We start from the raw sequence: 20,404 nt of genomic DNA, 5'->3' as shown, positions 1-20,404 counted from the left end.
TGGGTAAGATTATTCTGCCTGAATGCATAGTTAACTCAAAGGAAGTGGCCGGGGTAACCCACCAGAAATGAAACAGTGGCAAAAATAAGACCTCTGAGGTAAACAGCTTCAAAGGAGTTAACAATGGCTGGACCATCAACAGGGACGAAATTGTCTGGCTTCATCCAAACTAAAAAGGTTTACTCTTCCCAGGGCTAAAGCCAGGGATCTTGGAGGATCGTAAACCTCAAAGACTTTAGAAAATGGAGGAAGTTTGGGTGAGCTAGAAAAGACTGCGCAGGGTATGTCAGTGGAAAGTGGACAGTCTGGCAAGCACAAAGGAATGTAGTCTGCTTCTCCCTGCCAGAGATAGAATCAGCAGGGTAGAGGGGTTCTTACATCTTAAACTTTCCTTGCCAGCTTTTATAAGCAATACCCATGTGTGTAGATGTTCTGTTGTTTTATCTTTTGATCTGTGTGCTTTGTACTTTTGAAGAATGAATAAATAATGCTTTGTTCTGAAGATACAATTTCTGTGTCACTGCAAACTTGTTGTCACAGGCTCCTGAAGGGAAACTGTTACGGGTGCCAAAAATGAGGTTGGGCTTCTGGTGTTACCGTGGCTGGGAACCACTGGGGGTTGCAAGTCAGAGACCCAGTCACAAAGTGGTTGGATTGCTTGGTTCCACCCAGAGTGAGGTGCAGGAACCTGGCCTGTCAGGGTGTACTGAAGATGGACTAAGGAGACGAAGGTGCAGTTCATCCTGTAGCTCTGACAAGGATTTGGATTCAAGGTTCCAGTTTTGGCACATTCTGTAACATTAATACATATATATTCACAAATCTACATAAAAAATGTTAAAGTTGCAAAATCAAATGCACAAAAATTAAGGAATTCCAGAGTAAAGTTTGCCTGTGCAACTTTAATTGAACCCTCTTATATTGTATACATTATGATAGTATTTAAGTGACACTATATTTTCCACAGGACATCTGCCTTATTCAGTGCTCAGAGTGGAGCAGTGGGATGGGTGTGAAGGGAGGCAGGAGCCTATCCATCATCTAAAGAAGAGGACTGGGAGACACAGGGTTGACCTGAGTGCCTGGAGAAACTGGTGGAAAGCAGAGGCAGTAGGAGCAGGATGTGGGAGGCAGAAGAAGTAGAAAAGGCAGGATAACCCAAGGCCACCTCCCCACTCTATTATCCTGCCATTTATCCCTATTCCACCATGTCCATTTCCATGTTCATTCCTCTGCATTTGAGTCAGGCTGTCTTCTTCTCCCCTTCTGTGCTGACTGGGTGCCACTAGTGTGAACACAGGAGAAATATTCTGTGCTCCTAGTTCTGGTGCCTGGTGCTCAGTAGCCCTGGGAAACAATTGCGGTAAAAGTCCTGCTCAGCTTTTTTTTTTTTTTTTTTTTTTTTTAAAGCATGCTCAATGCAGATGAAATCTTTGCTGCCAGTCCCTAAAAAGCCTCTACTGAATATGTGTAATAATCTTGGGGCAGGGACTGTCTTTGTTTTCTATTTGTACAGCACCTAGTGGTCTCGGAGCCACTAGGATCGAACCCAGGACCTCTGGAGCTTAGTGCATGAGCCTCTACTGTATGAGCTCAAAGCCATATGGTTGTTAGATTAACGAGACTGCTCTGTAGCCATAGCTCTCTAAGTGGTCTCGGAGCCACTAGAGAGGACAGAACACCACACCCAGGAGGTGTGTAGGTGACACTCCTACAATGGTTGGTAGGTGGAGCCCCCCCTTAGGGAGGCTAGCCCCCAGCTCTGCCCCTTCCGCCCGCCCCTTCCCACCAGCCAGAGCTCCAAGACCCCCTGCCACTCCCCCCCGGCAGCCAGGGCCACAATTCCCCCCTCAACCAGAGAGTTCCAAGAGCTCCACCCCCTGTCCAGAGGTGCCCCAATGTCGTCATCCCCCTCCTCCCCACAACCTGCCTGGGGCTGCCCTGGGCCAGCGGCAGCCACGCCGCCCCTCTCCAGACTCCAAGCCACTGCAGAGAAAAGCCTCTCTCATCCGAAGAGGCTTTTGATATGCCCCATGCAGATTCTGGGGCCATTGAAGGAGCAGTATTTGCTACTTCACTTCCTGGGTCCATCCGTTATCTTCCTGGAGTCCAGAGAGATTACTGATGAACCCAGGAAGCTGAGTAACAGGTGCTGCCCCGGAACCTGCATGGGGCATAATAAAGCACCTGGCCTATTATACCTGCCACCCATGCCTAGCACAATATGGTCTTGGTCCAGGATTGGGGCTCCTAGGCACTATGGTAGTACAAATAATAAACCATGATTTTCCGTGGTCTATAGAGTCACCAAATAGTGAATTTTTCATGGGGAGCACAAAAGGCAGTCCTTAATGCCACAGAGACTCTCTGACAAATGTCAAGTCCCTGCTCCAAAGCATGGAGGCATTAGTTTCTCAAAGGAACAGTTGTATTTGTGAACATTGACAAAGCAACATATTTTCCGCAAACTTCATTTTCAGAAATGGTGTAACTGTTTTTTACTGAACTTACAGAAAAAAATCAGCCTGAGGCAGAACTGCAGCATGCCAAATTTCTGCCTCAGTGGTTAAAGTTTGACAAAGTCATGAGCTACACAGAAGAGGGATTTATAATGGAAAGAGTTACACAGTGGAAAGTGTTATAGAACCTTAACTACACACATTGCTGCCAGCCACACTTGTGATGGGACTTTCTAATGCTCATGTTCATTGTAGTTCTCCAGTATATTTCACTCATATTCAATCTTTTAGCCTACAAATCCACTGGAAACCTTTGACTGCTTAGTTATGAGAGCAGGGTCTCTTGACCAAATAATAACTTGTAACTTCTTCAAAATGTTGTGGGGAGTGGAATATAGCCTGTGTACCAAATAAAATACTTACCTGTTGCCAATTGCCTCATCTGGAAAGCTGTTAAGTAAAGGAAGGGCATCAAAGTTAAAGCAAGAGAGAAATTGAATTAAAACAGATGTTTCTTTTATATTTAGGGTACCTGATCATCAAGATATAGCTTTTGGGGCTTTGCAGCAGGGTACCAATTGCCTCGACACTTTGGGCCATTTTGCAGATGGTGTTGTTGGAGTTTATGAATGTCATAATGCTGGGGGAAACCAGGTCTGTATGCTATTAAATTATTTTTTAAAAACCCATGGTCTTTTTGAAAAATACAGAATTTGAGGCAGGCAGGCAATGTGTACTAGTTTTGGGAAGGTCGAATCAACAAAGTTGGCTAAATCACTTGTCCTTCAAATAACTTATCATTTTGAGTTTTAGGATCATAGAGGCCAGAGATGGAAAATGGGGATCAGCTAATCCACTCTATATCTCAATATTTTAAATTGTCACTCTTACTCTGTAGCCCTATCCCATCATCACCAAAAGTTACATCTTTCCTGTGGGGTATGTCTACAAAAAAATAATAGTTTGGGCTGAGAGTTTATATCACCATATTCTGTAAATGTCCTGAAGACAAGGGGAAAAAACAAATATTTTTTATATGGGCCTGTTCCCTTTCTGAGTGGGGGGTTGCTGAGTGTGAAAAATCTCTCTTAAATCCCAGACATGTTCTTTCAGAAAACATAGGCTCCAAAAATCACATCCAACTCTTTTACAATAGAGATGGTGTTTCAGTAAATCCTTTCCAATCCTTCTTTTAAAAACTAATTGCAAGTGTGTCAAAGCTGTAAACAAGAACTGAATGGAAACATTAATTACTGCAAAGGATCTAATTATACAGTGGTGTCTTACAGGCACCATTAACAAACTACTTGCATATGCTTTTTCTCTAGTTTCCTGTGCTTGTTTTGTACACAAATGGTTTTCAAATAGAACTCAAATACAATTAAATTGATATTAACATTGTTAATAAATAAATAACAGGATATATAGTTAATTTGCTAATCAGTCAGTTTTTTCTACCACATTAAACTATTAATCGAATCCCTTTAAATTAAAATGGTGGGGGGGGGGGTCAAAATGAAAATCTGACCAGGATCACAAAACTAAAAAATACGAAAAATTCCAGAAAAATCATCGTATGAATCTGAATGTACTCCTACCATACAGTCAGCTTTAGAGGCATCTTCAATTTCAGTCTCTTCTCCAGAGACGAAAGAGAAATGTTTCCAAATGGTATTGTATATGATGACCTTGTGTAGCTGCAACTATAGCCAAAGAGCACACAGTACAACTCAGGAGGAGAGTTGAAAAAAACTTTAAGCCTCCTTTGTACTTCCCTGATCCTGGGCCAGCTTTTTCCTGATTTGGTCTCCCAGTGGAAGTTATCACAGCTTGAAGGGGATGGGATTGTTCAGGTACCAGTACTCCAGAAAGAGTTTCTGTAAAATTAATAGACTAAATCTTGACTCTTGTTTAGACCCTGCATCTGGTATTTTGTTCAGTGAATGTTTTGAAAACTGTCCTGGGACTCTCCCAAGTGGATACAGGGCAGAGGCTGACTGCTGTGGCAAACTTGCCCTATTCAGAATGAGCCTGGACATTACATTCAAAAAGCTAGTCATTTAAGTATGAGAATATCTTTGTTTGAGAGACGTAGCAACCATTGTTGTGTACTTGATAAATAATGTTGGCACAGCAGAAAGGGCATAGCGCTAATACTGAGAGTGACTGTTGCCCACACACAAACTGAGAGATTTTCTGTCATCTGTGTGGAAAATACTCATCCTTTAAGTGGAGAGCCTCAAACTGGCCTTGAGAGGAAAGGGTAAATATTAGGGCTGTCAAGCGATTTAAAAAAATAATTGCAATTAATCATACTGTTAAACAATAATAGAATGCTATTTATCTAAATATTTTTGGAAGTTTTTCCACATTTTCAAATATATTGATTTCAATTACAACACAGAATACAAAGTGTACAGTGCTCACTTTATATTTTTATTATAAATATTTGCACTGTAAAAATAAAAATTGTATTTTTCAATTCACTTAGAGTTTGCACTACAGTACTTGTATTATCATGACATTTGAACTTACAAATATAGAATTATGTACAAAAAACAACTGCATTCAAAAATAAAACAATTTAAAACTTTAGAGCCCTACAAGTCCACTCAGTCCTCCTCCTTGTTCAGTCAATCGCTGAGACAAACGAGTTTGTTTACATTTGCAGGAGATAATGCTGCCTGTTTCTTATTTACAGTGTCACCTGAAAGTGAGAACAGGCATTCACATGGCAATGTTGTAGCCAGCATTGCAAGATATTTATGTGCCAGGTGCACTAAAGATTCATATGTCCCTTCATGCTTCAACCACCATTCCAGAGGACATGCATCCATGCTGCTGATGGGTTCTGCTCGATAACGATCCAAAGCGGTGCAGACCAATGCATGTTCATTTTCATCATCTGAGTCAGATGCCATGAGCAGAAGGCTGATTTTCTTTTTTGGTGGTTCGGGTTCTGTAGATTCCGCATCAGAATGTTGCTTGTTGAAGACTTCTGAAAGCATGCTCCACACCCGTCCTGATCAGTTTTTGGAAGGCACTTCAGATTCTTAAACCTTGAGTCAAGTGCTGTAGAAATCTCATATTGGTACCTTCTTTGCGTTTTTTCAAATCTGCAGTGAAAGTGTTCTTAAAATGAACAATATGCTGGGTCATCATCCAAGACTGCTATAACATGAAATATATGGCAGAATGCAGGTAGAACACAGAGCAGGAGACATACAATTCTCCCCCAAAGAGTTCAGTCATAAATTTAATTAATGCATTATTTTTTTAATGAGCATCATCAGCGTGGAAGCATGTCCACTGGAATAGTGGCTAACGCACAAAGAGCCATAAAAATGTTTAGCATATCTGGCACATAAATACCTTGTAATGTCGGCTACAACAGTGCCATGCAAACCTCTGTTCTCACTTTCAGGTGACATTATAAATAGGAAGAGGGCAGTGTGACGGGTTCGGTCATAGAGACCCCCTTGGGACTGTCGCCTGACATGCTGAGACTACCTCTGAGCCCGTTTTCTCTGCCAGTTTGGACATCCAGAATCCTGTTTTGTTGAGTCAGATACGCTAATCTGCTGCAACACAGACCCAGGGTCTGACCCACGACCCCAAAGTTGCAGACTTAACTGAAAACGGCTTAGCAAGGGCTCCTGTCTCTAGCACCCAGCTCCCAATGGGATCCAAACCCCAAATAAATCTGTTTTACCCTGTATAAAGCTTATACAGGGTAAACTCATAAATTTGTCCACCCTCTATAACACTGATAGAGATGCACAGCTGTTTGCTCTCCCAGGTATTAGTCACTAACTCTGGGTTCAATAGTAAGCAACAGTGATTTTATTAAGTATAAAAAGTAGGATTTAAGTGGTTCCAAGTAACAGACAGAACAAAGTAAGTTACCAAGGAAAATAAAACATGCAAGTCTGAACCTAATACAATAGGAAACTGAATACGGGTAAATCTCACCCTCAGAGGTGTCCCAATAAGCTTCTTTCACAGACTAGACTCCTTCCTAGTCTGGGCCAATCCTTTTCAGACCAGTGTTGTGGGTTATGGCCTGGGTCCAGCAATCACTCACACCCCCGTAGTTTCAGACCTTTTGTTCCAGTTTTTTCAGGCATCTCTTTGGGGTGGAGAGGTCCTGTCTTGAGCCAGCTGAAGACAAAATGGAGAGGCTTCCAGGGCCTTTTATATTCTCTCTTGTGGGCGGAAACCCCTTTGTTCTTCTGTGCAAAGTCAGAGCAACGAGATGGAGTTTGTAGCCATGTGAGCAAGTCACATGTCCAAGAATGATTCAGCTTTTTGCAGGCCAATGCCATTGTTTACATGTTAGTTTGAACGTTCCCAGGAAAGCTCAGATGTGGATTGGCGTCTCCCAAAGTCCTTTGTCAGTTTCTTGATTTGGCACTTACTGAGAATAGTCCTTTCTCAAGAAGCTGGCCAAATGCTTCACTGAGGTTACTTAGAATCAATCACACATTGAGATACAAGTACATAGCCAATATTCATAACTTCAAATACAAAAATGATACACACATACAGACAGCATAATCATAACCAGCAAATTACCACCTTTCCATAGACACCTTACTTCACCTCCTTTGTACAAGATTTGGTGCTACTATAGGAGCTTGGTTGTAACAGTGATCTATATGGTCACAGTTCATGTTAATAACATCGCAGGCAGCATTATCTCCCGTAAACTTCAACAAACTTGTTTCTCTTAGTGATTGGCTGAAAAAGAAGTAGGACTGAGTGGACTTGTAGGCTCTTAAGTTTTATGTTTTGTTTTTGAGTGCAGTTATGTAACAACAAAAAAATCTACATTTATAAGTTGCACTTTCATGATAAAGAGGTTGCACTATGGTACTTGTATGAGGTGAACTGAAAAATACTATTTCTTTTGTTTATCATTTTTATAGTGCAAATATTTGTAATTTAATATAAAGTGAGCACTGTACACTTTGTATTCTGTTGTAATTGAAATCAAGATATTTGAAAATGTAGAAAAACATCCAAAATATTTAATAAATTTCAATTGGTATTCTGTTGTTTAACAGTATGATTAAAACTACGATTAATTGCAATTAATTTTTTAAATTGTGATTAATGTTTGAGTTAATCACATGAGGTAACTGCGATTAATTGACAGCCTTAGTAAATATGATAGAAGCTAACGTCAGCAAGTGAAACTTCCAGTGAAGCTGTACAGCTTCTGTAGGTTCATAGTTGGACAAAGGTTTTTTTTCTGTTTTGGTCTGAGAGAGAATCTTCCTCTGTACTGCTGAGGTTATTCTTCTATGACCACCAGCTTCAGCAAATACTACACTCTGAACAGTTACTCATGAAAGAGATTGGTTGGGAAGGGACAGGACTTGGAAATGGCTTGCATAGCCAAGATGAAAGGATTCTAGGACCCACCAATCATAGTAATTCCACCCTAAGCCAGAAAGAAACACACCACCTGACCTCCAAAAGAGAAGCAGAAGTTAAAAGTGCTCTGGGCTTTTTGATAATATTGTAAATTTGTGTTCTTCCTGTTGGAGATGATAAAATAGGTGGCAGAAGTTGAAGTAGCTCTCTACCTAAAAGCATTTTTTGCTGCTCTGCCTCTTCTGATGTTGCTGAGGCTGCTGCTTATGTAATTGAGGCTGGCTGCCAAGTAAGGTCTCTGATACTGGAAGGAAGATGTCGAGAGCGTCTTCTGGCCTGATAGAATCCCACAAACAGGTGTCCTTCATTTTCTCTTGAGGCTGAAAAGATCCCCACACTCTTTCCCCTCTTTCACCTAAATGAGAGGGTTTTCCACATGGGCCTGAGCTTTAGATGAAAGACCCAGTGCGTTGAACCAGGAGTATCATCTGAGAAAACTGCTGATGCCACCATACAAGCTGAAGTATCTGAAGCCACCCACAGGGTGGACACATCCCTCCAGTGGCAGTTCCTTTGCTGGCATTTCTGCTCCTCAGGAAAGTGGTTGACCAGAAGGAGTATTTGTTCCCAAAGATTAATTTTTATTTTGAGGTCTTAGATTTCTGTTTTTACTATTTGTTCTGAGAGGTATCTCTAACTTTCTTAAAACAACAAAAATCAATATGAGTTCTATCTATTCTTAATGCATGTGTTGCTATACAAACCAGTAGACTTTTTGTTTCCAGGAATGGGTGTCTGATATGGGCTATATTTGAAGAAGTTTTTGTGGAGACAGCAGTGTGCTTGAGTGGACTGGGAAATGTATGGGAAGACCTGGGTTCTAGTCCCAATTCTGCCACTGGTTCACTGTGTAACTTATGGAAACTGAGGTACAGAAAGGCTAAATTTACCTATGTAAAATGGGAATAAATATCTCCTTTGCAAATACCTTTGAGATCTATGGATGCAAATTACTAGAAAGTAATACCTACCACTTAACTGGAAATGTTGTTCGATGGAGAAATTCTTCATAACATTACCTACTATCCTCCCAGACAGAGAGTATGCATTTTAAGTTAGTTTTTATATATGTGGGATTGACTTCACCTACAACATTGAAAGGAATTGGCAAAGCACCATAGTTGCCCACATTCCATGAAGGGCTGGTGCAAGAATCCCCCTGAGAGCAGTGGCTTTACAATGTTGATCCTGGTGCTCCTGCCTTGCTTGCAGACAGGAGCACAGATCCAGGAGAGGTGATCTGCTATGGTATGTTGTTACGGAGAGCTAGTTTCAAGCTAATTTTTTTCTGCGTTTAAGCAACCACCCACTTGAAAAATCCTCTTTCAACCCAGTGCATTTGAAACTACCGGTATAGTATCCTGTCCATTCCTTTCTCCAATTTGTTTGAAAAGACTATAATGAAGGGAAAATTGGATTTCAACTTGTTTTAGATGCTTTTGTGCTTGGTTTTGAATAGCTTAAAGATCATTTTATTCAGCTCTGACTAAGGCATGATTGAGTAAACAGAGGTCCCTTTGTGAGTAGACCTAGAACTCTGCGAGGTTTTAATTTTCTTTTCACCACTCATTGGAAACACTGAGGCAATGCTGATAATTCTGAACATAGTCTTTTGAAGTATTAACTATCTTGCTCAGGACTGACCTGAAAGCTTTTCTCGTGGCCCCGTGAGAAGGTGGAATTTTTAGCAGGGATTTTCACTGACAACATGAAAGCTTTAAGATTTAACTTCACTTTAAAGGGAAGTTTCTAGAAGAATAATACTTACTCCTTGTTATGTTGGCATACCAAGGCTTTAACTTTAATAGAGCAAGTGCAGAAACCCAAAAGTCTGCCTCTCTGGTTAAATGTAAGCTAGCAGCTGCCCAGGAGCAGAGATGAGGGGTGACATTTTTAAAGGGGAGATATCAGAATTAACTTTCTATAAGGGGAAAGAGTATCAAACATGCAACTTTTTTGCTTCCTACTGCCACTTTCACGTTAGTGTTTTATCTGATGCAGTCCACATTGGGAAAGTGGGGAATCATGAGCATATCTGTATATACATGCTGTATTAGGGTATAGGAGGATTCCCACCTGAATCTGGAGGGTGGATTCTGGTTTGTAATCTGTTAACCCACCCAACAGAATAAGATGTCTGATCTGAATTGGATAATTATCTTGATAGAATGGGGGGTTGCTCCCAAAACAGGATGGTGGAAGTGAGATGGTGAGCGCTGTATCCATTTGGGAGGGCAACATACAAGAGGATGGGAACTTCATGGTTTGATAGCTTGCAGACAAGTATGTAGAGTTTTGGTAAGGGTATGGTATAGAGGAGGTGTTATGCAAGGGGGTGGATGGATTTAAGTGGGGTGCTTGGCCCAAAACCAATGAAGATGCAAGGGGCAGAGCTGAGGCTGGTGTTGGACTTCAAATGTATTGACTTTGGGGCAGTTAGGTTTTTAATCAAAAGTACTATCATGATTTTTGTCTGAACCCAAGGTTGGATTGTTCCGATGTGGGGTGGTATGGATTAATTGCACCTCTTCCAAGCTGCTATCTTGTGCTCAGAACTGCTTCATACATCCCAGCAGAATCTGAGAGTGACAACTCAGTTTGGCACCATGAATAGCTAGAGGAGGGGTGGCCAACCTGTGGCTCCAGAGCCGCATGCAGCTCTTCAGAGGTTAATATGTGGCTCCTTGCATAGGCACTGATTCTGGGGCTGGAGCTATAGATGCTAACTTCCAGTGTGCTGGTGGGTGCTCACTGCTCAACCCCCTGCTCTGCCCCAAGTCCTGCCCCCACTCCACCTCTTCCCCCAAGGCCCTTGCCCCTTTCCCTGAGCCTGCTATGCCCTCGCTCCTTCCCCCGCCGCCCCATAGCCACCTGTGCATGTGAAATAGCTGATTGCGGTGGGTGAGGGGAGTAGGCACTGATTGGTGGAGGCGCTACAGAGTGGCTGGGGGGCTGCTGACATATTACTGTGGCTCCTTGGCAATGTACATTGGTAAATTCTGGCTCCTTCTCAGACTCAGGTTGGCCAACCCTGGGGTAGAGTTTGAGAGAAATCCCTCCGTATATTTTTGCCTATCAAGAATGAGCCACGCTCAAGGAAGCCCACTGGGGCATCTCAGCTCAACCAAGGGAAGCCAAGCCCAACAAGCCCAGTGGAGCTCAGAAGAGCTGCAGGATTTTATTTTGAATATCTGTGTAATCTACTGTGAGAATTGCCTCATTCTGGCAATGTGGGGTTGGAGCCTGGAAGAATACTCCACCTTCTCCTTTCTAACTTGCCCCCTCGGTCTGTCAGTGTCTGGTAATCTTCAAGGAATGATAGCAGGTTTTTCAGTTTTAATCAGGCTTTTATTATTTAAGTAACAGCTATGCAAAGGAAAGTTTTATATGCAGACAATAGGGGAAAGATTTTACTGAGTCACCCATTAGGGTGATTTGAGTACTTAACTGTAAAGCATCTAGAGCAGTTGTTCTCAAACTTTTTGTCTGGCGACCCAGTTGAAGAAAATATTCACGCGACCCAGCGGAGCTGGGGATGAGGGGTTTGGGGTGCAGGAGGGGGCTCTGGGTTTGGGGGTGCAGACTCTGAGGTGGGGCCAGGGATGCGGGGTTTGGGGTGCAGGAAGGGGCCGGGCAGCACCTCCAATGGGACTTCTAATGGCCTGGTCGGCATGCTGACCAGAGTCGCCGTGACCCCGGTGCCTTACATGTCGCAACCCACAGTTTGAAAACCACTGATCTCGAATGCCAAGGCTGTCGGACAAAATTGTTTTGCTTTAACTTTCCAAAGGGAATGCAATCTGAGCCTTAATACTCAACTATTGAGTAGGAATATCCTTGTTTCTCTCCAGTTATGATGTTATGCCACCATAGTTCCTCTGGAGCTTCTACCTCTGTGGACACTGCAGGTGTGAATTAAAAAGTACCTAGCTTTTGTTACCATAGTCCACTTTCTAACAGGACTATGTTAAGTAGGCTTAGGTACCTTTTAGTTTGCCAGCAGCATGCACATGGGGAAGTTAGATTGCAGCACTTTGGTGCGCTCTGCAGTTCACATCTACATAGTACATTCTGGGGCACTGTGTAGACGTAGCCTCAGTTAGAGCTCATTGGAGCCCTCCTGAAACATAACTAGAGTCAGAAAATTAGTGATGATTTAAAAAATATATATATTTTTAGAGAGCCTACGTGGTTCACAGAAGTGACCAGCTTTACCAGCTAGCTGGTACTGCTTATTTCCATTAAGCATCAAATGTGGATCTCTCAGAGGGTATACATTTCAATGGTTTTGATATTTAGAAATTCACATGAGGGTTTTAAAATATTGATTCTTTTACATAATATCAAATCAAAGTCCTAACAAATAACCATTATTTTTACTTCGCTCTTAAACAATGGCAGTTAATCGTATAAGGATTGGAGGGAAATATCCAGCAAATGTCACGTTTCCGTTACCTGAAACTACACATTTTAAAAATACTTCGAGTATTTAGTTTGTTTTAAACTGGAGTCTGAATTTTAGGTAGGTTTGTGGTTCACAAAGGGATAGTGGGGAGTTAACAATGTTCTTGTGCTTTCCTTTATACCTATGATGTATAATTTCAATGTCTCTAGCTGATGAATTGCTAGCAGCTGTTTACTAAATCGGTATGATGGTAATAGTTGGTAATGGTAGGAGATTGGAGAAATTCTGATTATTTGTGCGTATTCTCATGAGGAAATTGAGTCATTCTTAATCTAGTGGAGTTGCAAGAGAGAATGCCTGCCAAAAGTGCAGTTAAATCAGAAGATAAATCAAATGAAAAATTTGATGATATAATCAGCTAATCTATTACGGTCATGGGTGTTGCTTGCAAAATAGTTGTTAATGTTATGGCTAATAAATTGAGTCCTGTGCAACGAGGTCTCCTATTACACAGCTCAGAATCCTCCTCAGGCACCAGGAGTAGACTTTATTCTTGAAAAGCCTGATTAAGAAGCGAATTGAAGGTGTAGAGGTAGCCTTCAATGGTAGAGGGAATTAGCCTGGGAGGAAGAAGGAATCCAGAGAATGGGGAGTGATCAGGAGCTGTGACCAGGGTCCCAGGGGGCCACACTGAGGTTACTCAGTTAGGGCAAACTGCAAAGAATGAGGCAGACAAACCCCAAAGCTGGTGGATATTCCAATACTTAGATTTACCAAACCAGCACAAAATAGCTTCTGTAATACCTCACTGGTTACCCAGAAGCCAAAACACAGTTCCCTTATAGCAATCCACTCTTGGGCTTCCTCCCAGACATCCAAGTTAAATATGATGAGGATTACTGAAAATCTTATTACTCATATAAGAAAGTTCTACCAATCCCAAAAGGGTCAGACACATTACCTCCCGAGTTAATGAATATTTCAGATCTTCCCTAAATACACACTTACAGCCAATTCTTATTAACTAAACTAAAATTTATTAAAGAAAAGAGCGTATTGGTTAAAAGATCAGGATACATACAGACATTAATACATTTCTGAGGTCAGTTTCATAGTAGAGATGGTGAGCTTTGTAGTTGCAAAGAGTTCCTTCAGAATTAGTCCATAGGTTACAGTCCAGTGTTCATATCCAGGCTGATCCACGTGGGACTGGAGATCTGTCTTACAACTCAAGCTTCCCCTGCATAAAGCATCAAGCAGATCTGAGATGACAGGATCAGGTCCCAAGAATTTTTATACAGTTTTTGGGCAGCCTCTTTACCATACAGTCCTGGGTGAACAATAGGCTTTTGAAGTGTAACATTCTATTTCCTATACATCACTGGAAATTAACTACCTGGATTAACATAAGGTAATGTATCCATTAACCCGTTTATCACAAACTTTAAAGAGACCATAGATCAGTGGTTTTCAAACAGTGGGTTGTGACCCAGGTCAGCACTGTTGCCTGGGCCGTTAAAAGTCCCGTCAGCATTGCTGCTTAGCTAAGGCAGGCTAGTCCCTACTTGTTCCAACACCGCGCTGGCCCTGGAAGCAGCCAGTAGCATGTCCAGCTACTAGGTGGGGGGACCAGAGGGCTCCGCATGCTGTCCCTGCCCCAAGCACTGGCTCCACACTCCCGGACAATGGGGGAGGGGGAGCGGTGCCTGTGGGCGAGAGCCGTGCAAAGCTGCTTGCGCACCTCTGCCTAGGAGCCAGACCTGCTGCTAGTCACTTCCGGGGCGCAGCGTGGTCCGCGGAGCCAGGACAGACGGGAAGCCTGCCTCTGCACCCCGGCTGCGTCGCTGACCGGGAGCTGCCAGAGGTAAGCCCGTGCCCCAGCCCAGAGCCCACACCCTGAACCCCTAATTCCCGATCCCACCCCGCAGCTCTCACTCTGCACTCCAACGCTCTGCCCCAGCCCTGAGCCCCTTCCACACTCCAAACCCATCATCCACAGCTCTGTTCGGTCGCGGGCATCAACAGTTTTCTTCAACTGGGTCACCAGAAAAGAAGTTTGAAAACCACTGATATAGACAATGACATTATTTCACCCAAGATTCATCTAAATGTTAATATTCCCTTTTGATCTCTGAATCAATCTCTGATCTCTGAATAGCTATAGTAATAGACAGGAACTGTCTGTTTACAGGGCTAACATCTAACAAGATATAAATAAACACAATTAGTATCACCTCTAACATCATTCTCTAACAATACAGGTTTGCATTTCAAAGTTCTAGCCCATCTCACATGGAATGGCCCTAATTACCATTTACATACTTTTTTTAACCTGTCTCTAAATGTTGAATCTGGGTAAATTAGCCAGCAAGCTGCTTAACCCTTTTTGGTCATGTGTCACAGGAGCATAGAGACCAAACCTACCTTTTTCCTTATAAGAAAATACTAGGAAGTTACATACAAAAATGTGTTTAAAAGAAAATTTATTTAGGTGGCGAAGTGAAACTTGATAATTAGGAAATGTCAATCTATAGTTGCCCTTGCAACCTTAATTTGGCCTCTTGTGCATATGTATTATGATAGTATGTGAACATTTACACTGACTATCTTCCACGGCTCCCCTGCCTGATTTAGTGCCCAGGATGGTAGGAAGAACAAGTAAGCAGAATTATTGAGTGGGGAACAGTAAATCTGACACTTCCTAACTTTTAGGTATTTTGCAACCTAAACTTTCATTTAATATACTGTCATGTGTGTAATATAAACAAAAGGTGGCTTTTATGTAGCCAGGTGTATAGCTACATCCTGTCATGCATTAAAGCCAGCAGAGGGCGCACAAGGCAACAGTGTTTCTCCAGAGTTATGCTGAGGCACTGAGGGGATGTCTATGCAGCGTTTTGAGCCCACGTGGGCAGATTTGTGTTGGTGGGGCCCACACTAGCATTCTAAAAATAGCTGCATAGATGGCTCTTTGAAGATGAGGCTCATGCTTTGAAGCCTTTGCAGATGGAGGGGCTTCAGATTCCAAACTGCAAGTGTGTTGACCTGAGCTGGGAGGCTCCCTGCTGTGGGCTGTGTAGATGTACCAAGATGCAATTTCACAGTAAATTAGTCCTCAGCTACACTGGGGGTTCTAGAGGACCATGTTTCAATATGGTTCCAGCTAAAATGGGCTCTGAATCTGACCAGTCATAATTAAAGGTTGTCAGTTTGGAATATTAGTTTATACTTTTAAAAACTCTGGAAAAAGCACTCTTCAAACACTTGATGCTTTAAATCCGAAGGGAGGCTCTTGGTTACAGAGAGTCTCTTCTGAGCCTTTTTGCAGGAGTCTAACATAGGCCAGCTCAGCATGTGTGCATATGTTTTTGCACCTTTCTATGTTCACAACTAAATATATACAAATCTATATAGTTCATTTTATTTCCTTGTCTTCCAGGAATGGGCCTTAACTAAGGACAAGTCAGTGAAACATATGGATTTGTGCCTTACTGTTGTAGACCGAGCACCTAGTTCACTAATAAAACTCCAGGGCTGCAGAGAAAATGACAGTAGACAGGTGAGTACATAATGTATTAATGTAACTCACTGTGCAAGCAGTTCTACTGGAAAATCAAAAATCTCCATGTGTGCGCGCACACATGCATAACCTGCTGAGGTTCTTGGCCTGTACAAACGAATAGTTTGCTCCCTGCCCCACATGTGTATGTATCAGGATGCAGATATGACACTCTGCCAGCAGGACAGTTGGGAAGTGCAGTAGAAATGAAGTGATGCCGTGCTTGTGTGTTGAGCGCTTCACCCATTTGTGTGGCTGCAGAAGAGGCATTGGTGATAACTTGATTTGAGATGGACATGAAACTCAGAAAGGAGTCCAGTGGAAAAGAGACAGTATTAGTGGAACAAGTGTAGGGATGCTACATTTTTTCCACTAAATTATATGGAGGTTAGATATTTAGAAGAGGGCTGTCAAAATCTCTTGGTAGCCTGCTAAAAGTGACCCCCTCTTTTAAGGTCTCTTGGTGGTATTAAAGCAAACATTATTTTAATAATCAAGGCAATGTGCCCACAAGAATCTAAATGCTGGCAAACTAGGTAAACCTAGAACACTGAAACAACAAAGGCTCAAGACTGTTTCCTTTTTATGACCTTAACTGAGGAAAGATTAGATACATGCAGGCATATGTAAAGGCAAACCACATTCCAGAGACCATGGCTTCTAGATGGAGAAAATAGTGTGTAACCCCTCCCTTCTGAAGATTGTAACCTGGGAGGCCAAATTTAGGGCCAAGTTGAGCCCTCATTTACACCCTTGAAACCCCTATGAAGCTTTGAGGTTGCATAGGTATAACTGAGGGCTGCGTTTGGCTCTATTTTCTATTGAAGTCTTTTTACTAAGGTATGTGAGTGTGCAAATTCTTAAAGTGCATTACGGAGTATGGGTGGAAAGCTACAATAACACTTGCACAGTAAACCTTTTCCCTCCAAGTCCTCCATCAAATAATTCTAGTGAGAACATCTCACAAATACCTTAGAGGTCTTTTGCAGCTTTGCGCACAGATGACCTCCTTCCTCTCCCCATCTAAAACCAATGAGAAATGCACTAAATCTGTCCGTATGAGGTAACAGTTTAGTATAACTTGTTTACAGCAGTCGGGTCTCTAGAATATTTGGTTTAGATTTTCACTGATAAATGTTGTCTGTCTCTCTATTTCAACAACAAGAATGTTAAGTGCTCATAGCACTTGTGTAATCTAGAGACTTTTTTTATTTACATTGCAAGTGCATATTTTTCTTGTGTTCCTAAGTGAAACTATCATAAGTTAATATAGTAGAATGTAAAGGAAGACCTAACAAATAATTGCCAACATATATTACAGCTTAGATGTTAGTATAATAGTAAACAGTGTAATGGTAATATAATCAAAAATGCAAGGAGCAGAGATCAATAAGAGAGGGGGGGTGTGCATTTAGAGGTTTTGTCCATGTAATCTCCATATACAAAGCTGTCCTCCTCAACCTTGCCTTATAAGTAGGTCAGCCCAGCAGCGGTTGTGCGTACTGCATGGGTCTACGCTATCAAAACTATTTCAGAGACAGATCCATAATATATTTTTGAAGCCCGTATTTCAGCGAAGCCTGAATATGTGGCAGTCTGTCTCTCTGAAGAGAATAGAGCTCAGTTCCCTCTCCCTCAGCAACCAAGAACTGACATGTCTTACATATCATTTAAAAGGAAAATATTACAAGGAAAAGCCTTTCTGGAGTTAGGGAGAAGGCAAAAAATGAAGGAAGACCTAGGACTGCACTTTGTGAGAGCACCAGGCTCCCTAAACAAATTGCATTATTAAGCAGCACAGTTATTTTGTCTTCCAGTTGCCACGCACAAGTAAAATCACATTTGCAGAGTCATCTCGGCAGCAAACCCCTTTCATATCGTCATAGAGAAGTCTGCTCTGCAAAGCCATGGCTTTTTCTTTCCTCTGAGCCTCTGTGCTTTTGTGCTCACGGAGCAACCATTCTGCAAACACTTCATGACTGGGAGTTTGCTTTCTGTGAGATACTATTTAATGAGAATGTTAACTAGGGGCCCAACGGAACATGTTTTACAAAATACGTTTGGGTCAGAACTTTCAGGTATCTCCCTTCCCTCTGTCAGCCCAACCCTTCTCATCCAGGAGAGGAGACCAGTTCTGCTTATGCCAGAGTCTATGCACAGTTGCCAATATTTTAAGAAAATTTGGCAAAGGTCAGTTCTTTGAATAGGCTGTGACCTGCTAGGTCTCCATCTGTCAGAGGGTTTGTGTGCATTCTAGTTACAGTATTTACCAACATTGTCACAAACTCCACCCTTAAAGGCAGGACAAGTATCATCCCTATTTTAACAGATAGGGAAACCAAGGAAGAGAGTTCTTGACAAGGGTCACAGTGGGGAAACTGTCAGCCAGAAATACAACACAGGTGTCCCTTGTTCTTAGTCCCATACTTGGTCAATCAGACAACAGTCCTCAGCATTGGCCTGGCCAATGCTGCTTTTAACAGCCACAAATTAATTAGGTGGATTCCAAAAATTTGAGGGATCTATGGCCATGGTTTCCACAACCTCTGAAAGACGGTCTTGGGGAATCAATTCTTGAGATTACAATTTGAAAACATTGTGTGTGGGGGGGGGGGGGGGAGGAGCTGAAGTTAGTGCTGACATTTCTATGTCCCGCAGGTCAGGGGGAACACAGCTGCAGGCTTTGCAGGCCTCTAACCTGGCACTGCATTGGGATTGTATGTATTTGAGGAGAGAGCTGGACAAAATGACTCTGTGTAACCTCCATTTCTAGTGCAAAGTATTAGCTGGATTAATAGTTGCTTTAGCATGGCTTGTGATAGTTTGGACAAGTCTTAAAGGACAGTATCTAAACTATTGTCTCAGTATTCAGAATTACCACAAACAGAGGCCAGGAAGGGATTCAAGGATGGAGAACTAGGAAGGCAGGACATGAAACACATTTTTATCCACACTTGGATAGCTCATTACTTTATTTTCTTTTCCAGAAATGGGAGCAAATTGAGAGCAACTCTAAACTGAGGCATGTTGGCAGTAATCTGTGTCTAGACAGCCGAAATGCCAAAAATGGAGGTCTTACCGTTGAGGTCTGCAATCCTTCTCTGTCGCAACAGTGGAAATTCACACTTAATCTACAGCAGTAGAAGGGCTTACACACACAACGCCATCTTGTTTCCTAGACATTGGGCAAAGTTTTGATTGCATTACTGATATATTTCTTAAACTTTCCACGGAACTTATATACCTCAGTATTCCATCTTCGTCTGAAAGTAGGAGAGAACAAAGCCGAACACAAGAGAACCAAGGGGACGTGGAACACTGCAGTTATCTCACTGAACGTAGTGCAGCAAAGTTCCCTTCTGGTGTAAAGACTTACCAGTTCGTGTCTGACTTCAGTTTAGTACTTGCACAGCAGATGATTAACATCCCTAGAAACAATTGATGTACAGTAGAAAATGGATCTTAACATGCAGAAGGAGGGAAGGGAATAGGGTGGGGGGAGGGAGAGTGGGGGAACATAAACTGCTAGGAGAAATTGAAATCTCCATTTACATAGAAATCCTCATTTGTGGTTTCCAGAAGCTGAAGTGTCATTTTGAAGGTTTTTTCCATGTGTAATTGGTATATTTGAATATGAACTTTTCTATGATGGACTCTAAATATATATATTATATATATAATATATATATTTTATCAGTTCCAACTGTTTATCAGTTTTCCTCATCTTGTAATTACCAACCAAGTGATTAACATACATAAACCGGAAAGTGGATTGGAATGTTGAGAGAACAAAACTTTGTGAAGGTGTGTCTTGTTCATGCTAACACTGGATGCTTTTGCTTTTCAAACTGGACCTGCTTCTTAGCACTTCACCGTCTTTGGAGATTGTGGAACGCAGGAGGAGGAAGCGGAAACAGCAGAACAAACTGATGGATCTGCACACATCATTGCTTGGGTTGTCTCTTCTGACTGGGAATTCAGTACATGTGCCCTGGGTATCTGTAAACTTGTACTTGATATTTATGTTGAACATTTCTCTAGTACTTGGTCTTTAAAATACTTTTTTCCTTTATTAAAAAAAATTTACAGAAGCAGTGCAGCTCTTTCACAGGTGCAGCCATTGGGGTTCAGCACAGTTTGTTTTTTTAGCAGGACCCTGATCAGCGTAATTTCTTTGTCTTAATGAGTCAGGATAAGACAGAATAGTAGCATCACTGTGTACAGATAGCACAAGATCATCATAAATTTTAATCTGCCAGGATCAGCAGCTACATGATATCTCAGAGTTGCACTTGTTTAATTTATAAACCTGCTATGGGGTATCCTACTTGAAGGTTTTTTTATTATTATTCCTCCAAACAGAATTGTTGAAACTGATCCAGGCTCTACTCTGGGTACCAGCAGATGCCAAGTGGTGTTTTTAACCTTAGAACAAATACAATTTACAGTTTCAGCCCAATTGACATTTTTGTATTAAAGCAATGCTGTTGCAGTTACCTTGACCCCAACGTTGACCTACTTGCTTATGTTTGCCTAGACTAT

General features: G+C 42.0%; 1 protein-coding gene across 1 annotated transcript in view; it reads left to right on the top strand.

Moving 5' to 3' along the window:
- GALNT2 (polypeptide N-acetylgalactosaminyltransferase 2) overlaps positions 1 to 19,337 on the top strand; it is a 141,975-nt gene extending 122,638 nt beyond the window's left edge. The window contains exons 14-16 of the mRNA XM_074948819.1: positions 2,987 to 3,113; positions 15,743 to 15,862; positions 18,850 to 19,337. Of these exons, the coding sequence (XP_074804920.1) occupies positions 2,987 to 3,113; positions 15,743 to 15,862; positions 18,850 to 19,005 (403 nt within the window). The 3' untranslated portion in view covers positions 19,006 to 19,337. The remainder of the gene's footprint in view (positions 1 to 2,986; positions 3,114 to 15,742; positions 15,863 to 18,849) is intronic.
- Positions 19,338 to 20,404: the final 1,067 nt, after the last annotated feature.

Source organism: Natator depressus, chromosome 3 (genome assembly GCF_965152275.1).
Source record: "Natator depressus isolate rNatDep1 chromosome 3, rNatDep2.hap1, whole genome shotgun sequence".
NCBI classification, from domain to species: Eukaryota; Metazoa; Chordata; order Testudines; family Cheloniidae; genus Natator; species Natator depressus.
This window is presented reverse-complemented; position numbering and strand designations above follow the sequence as displayed.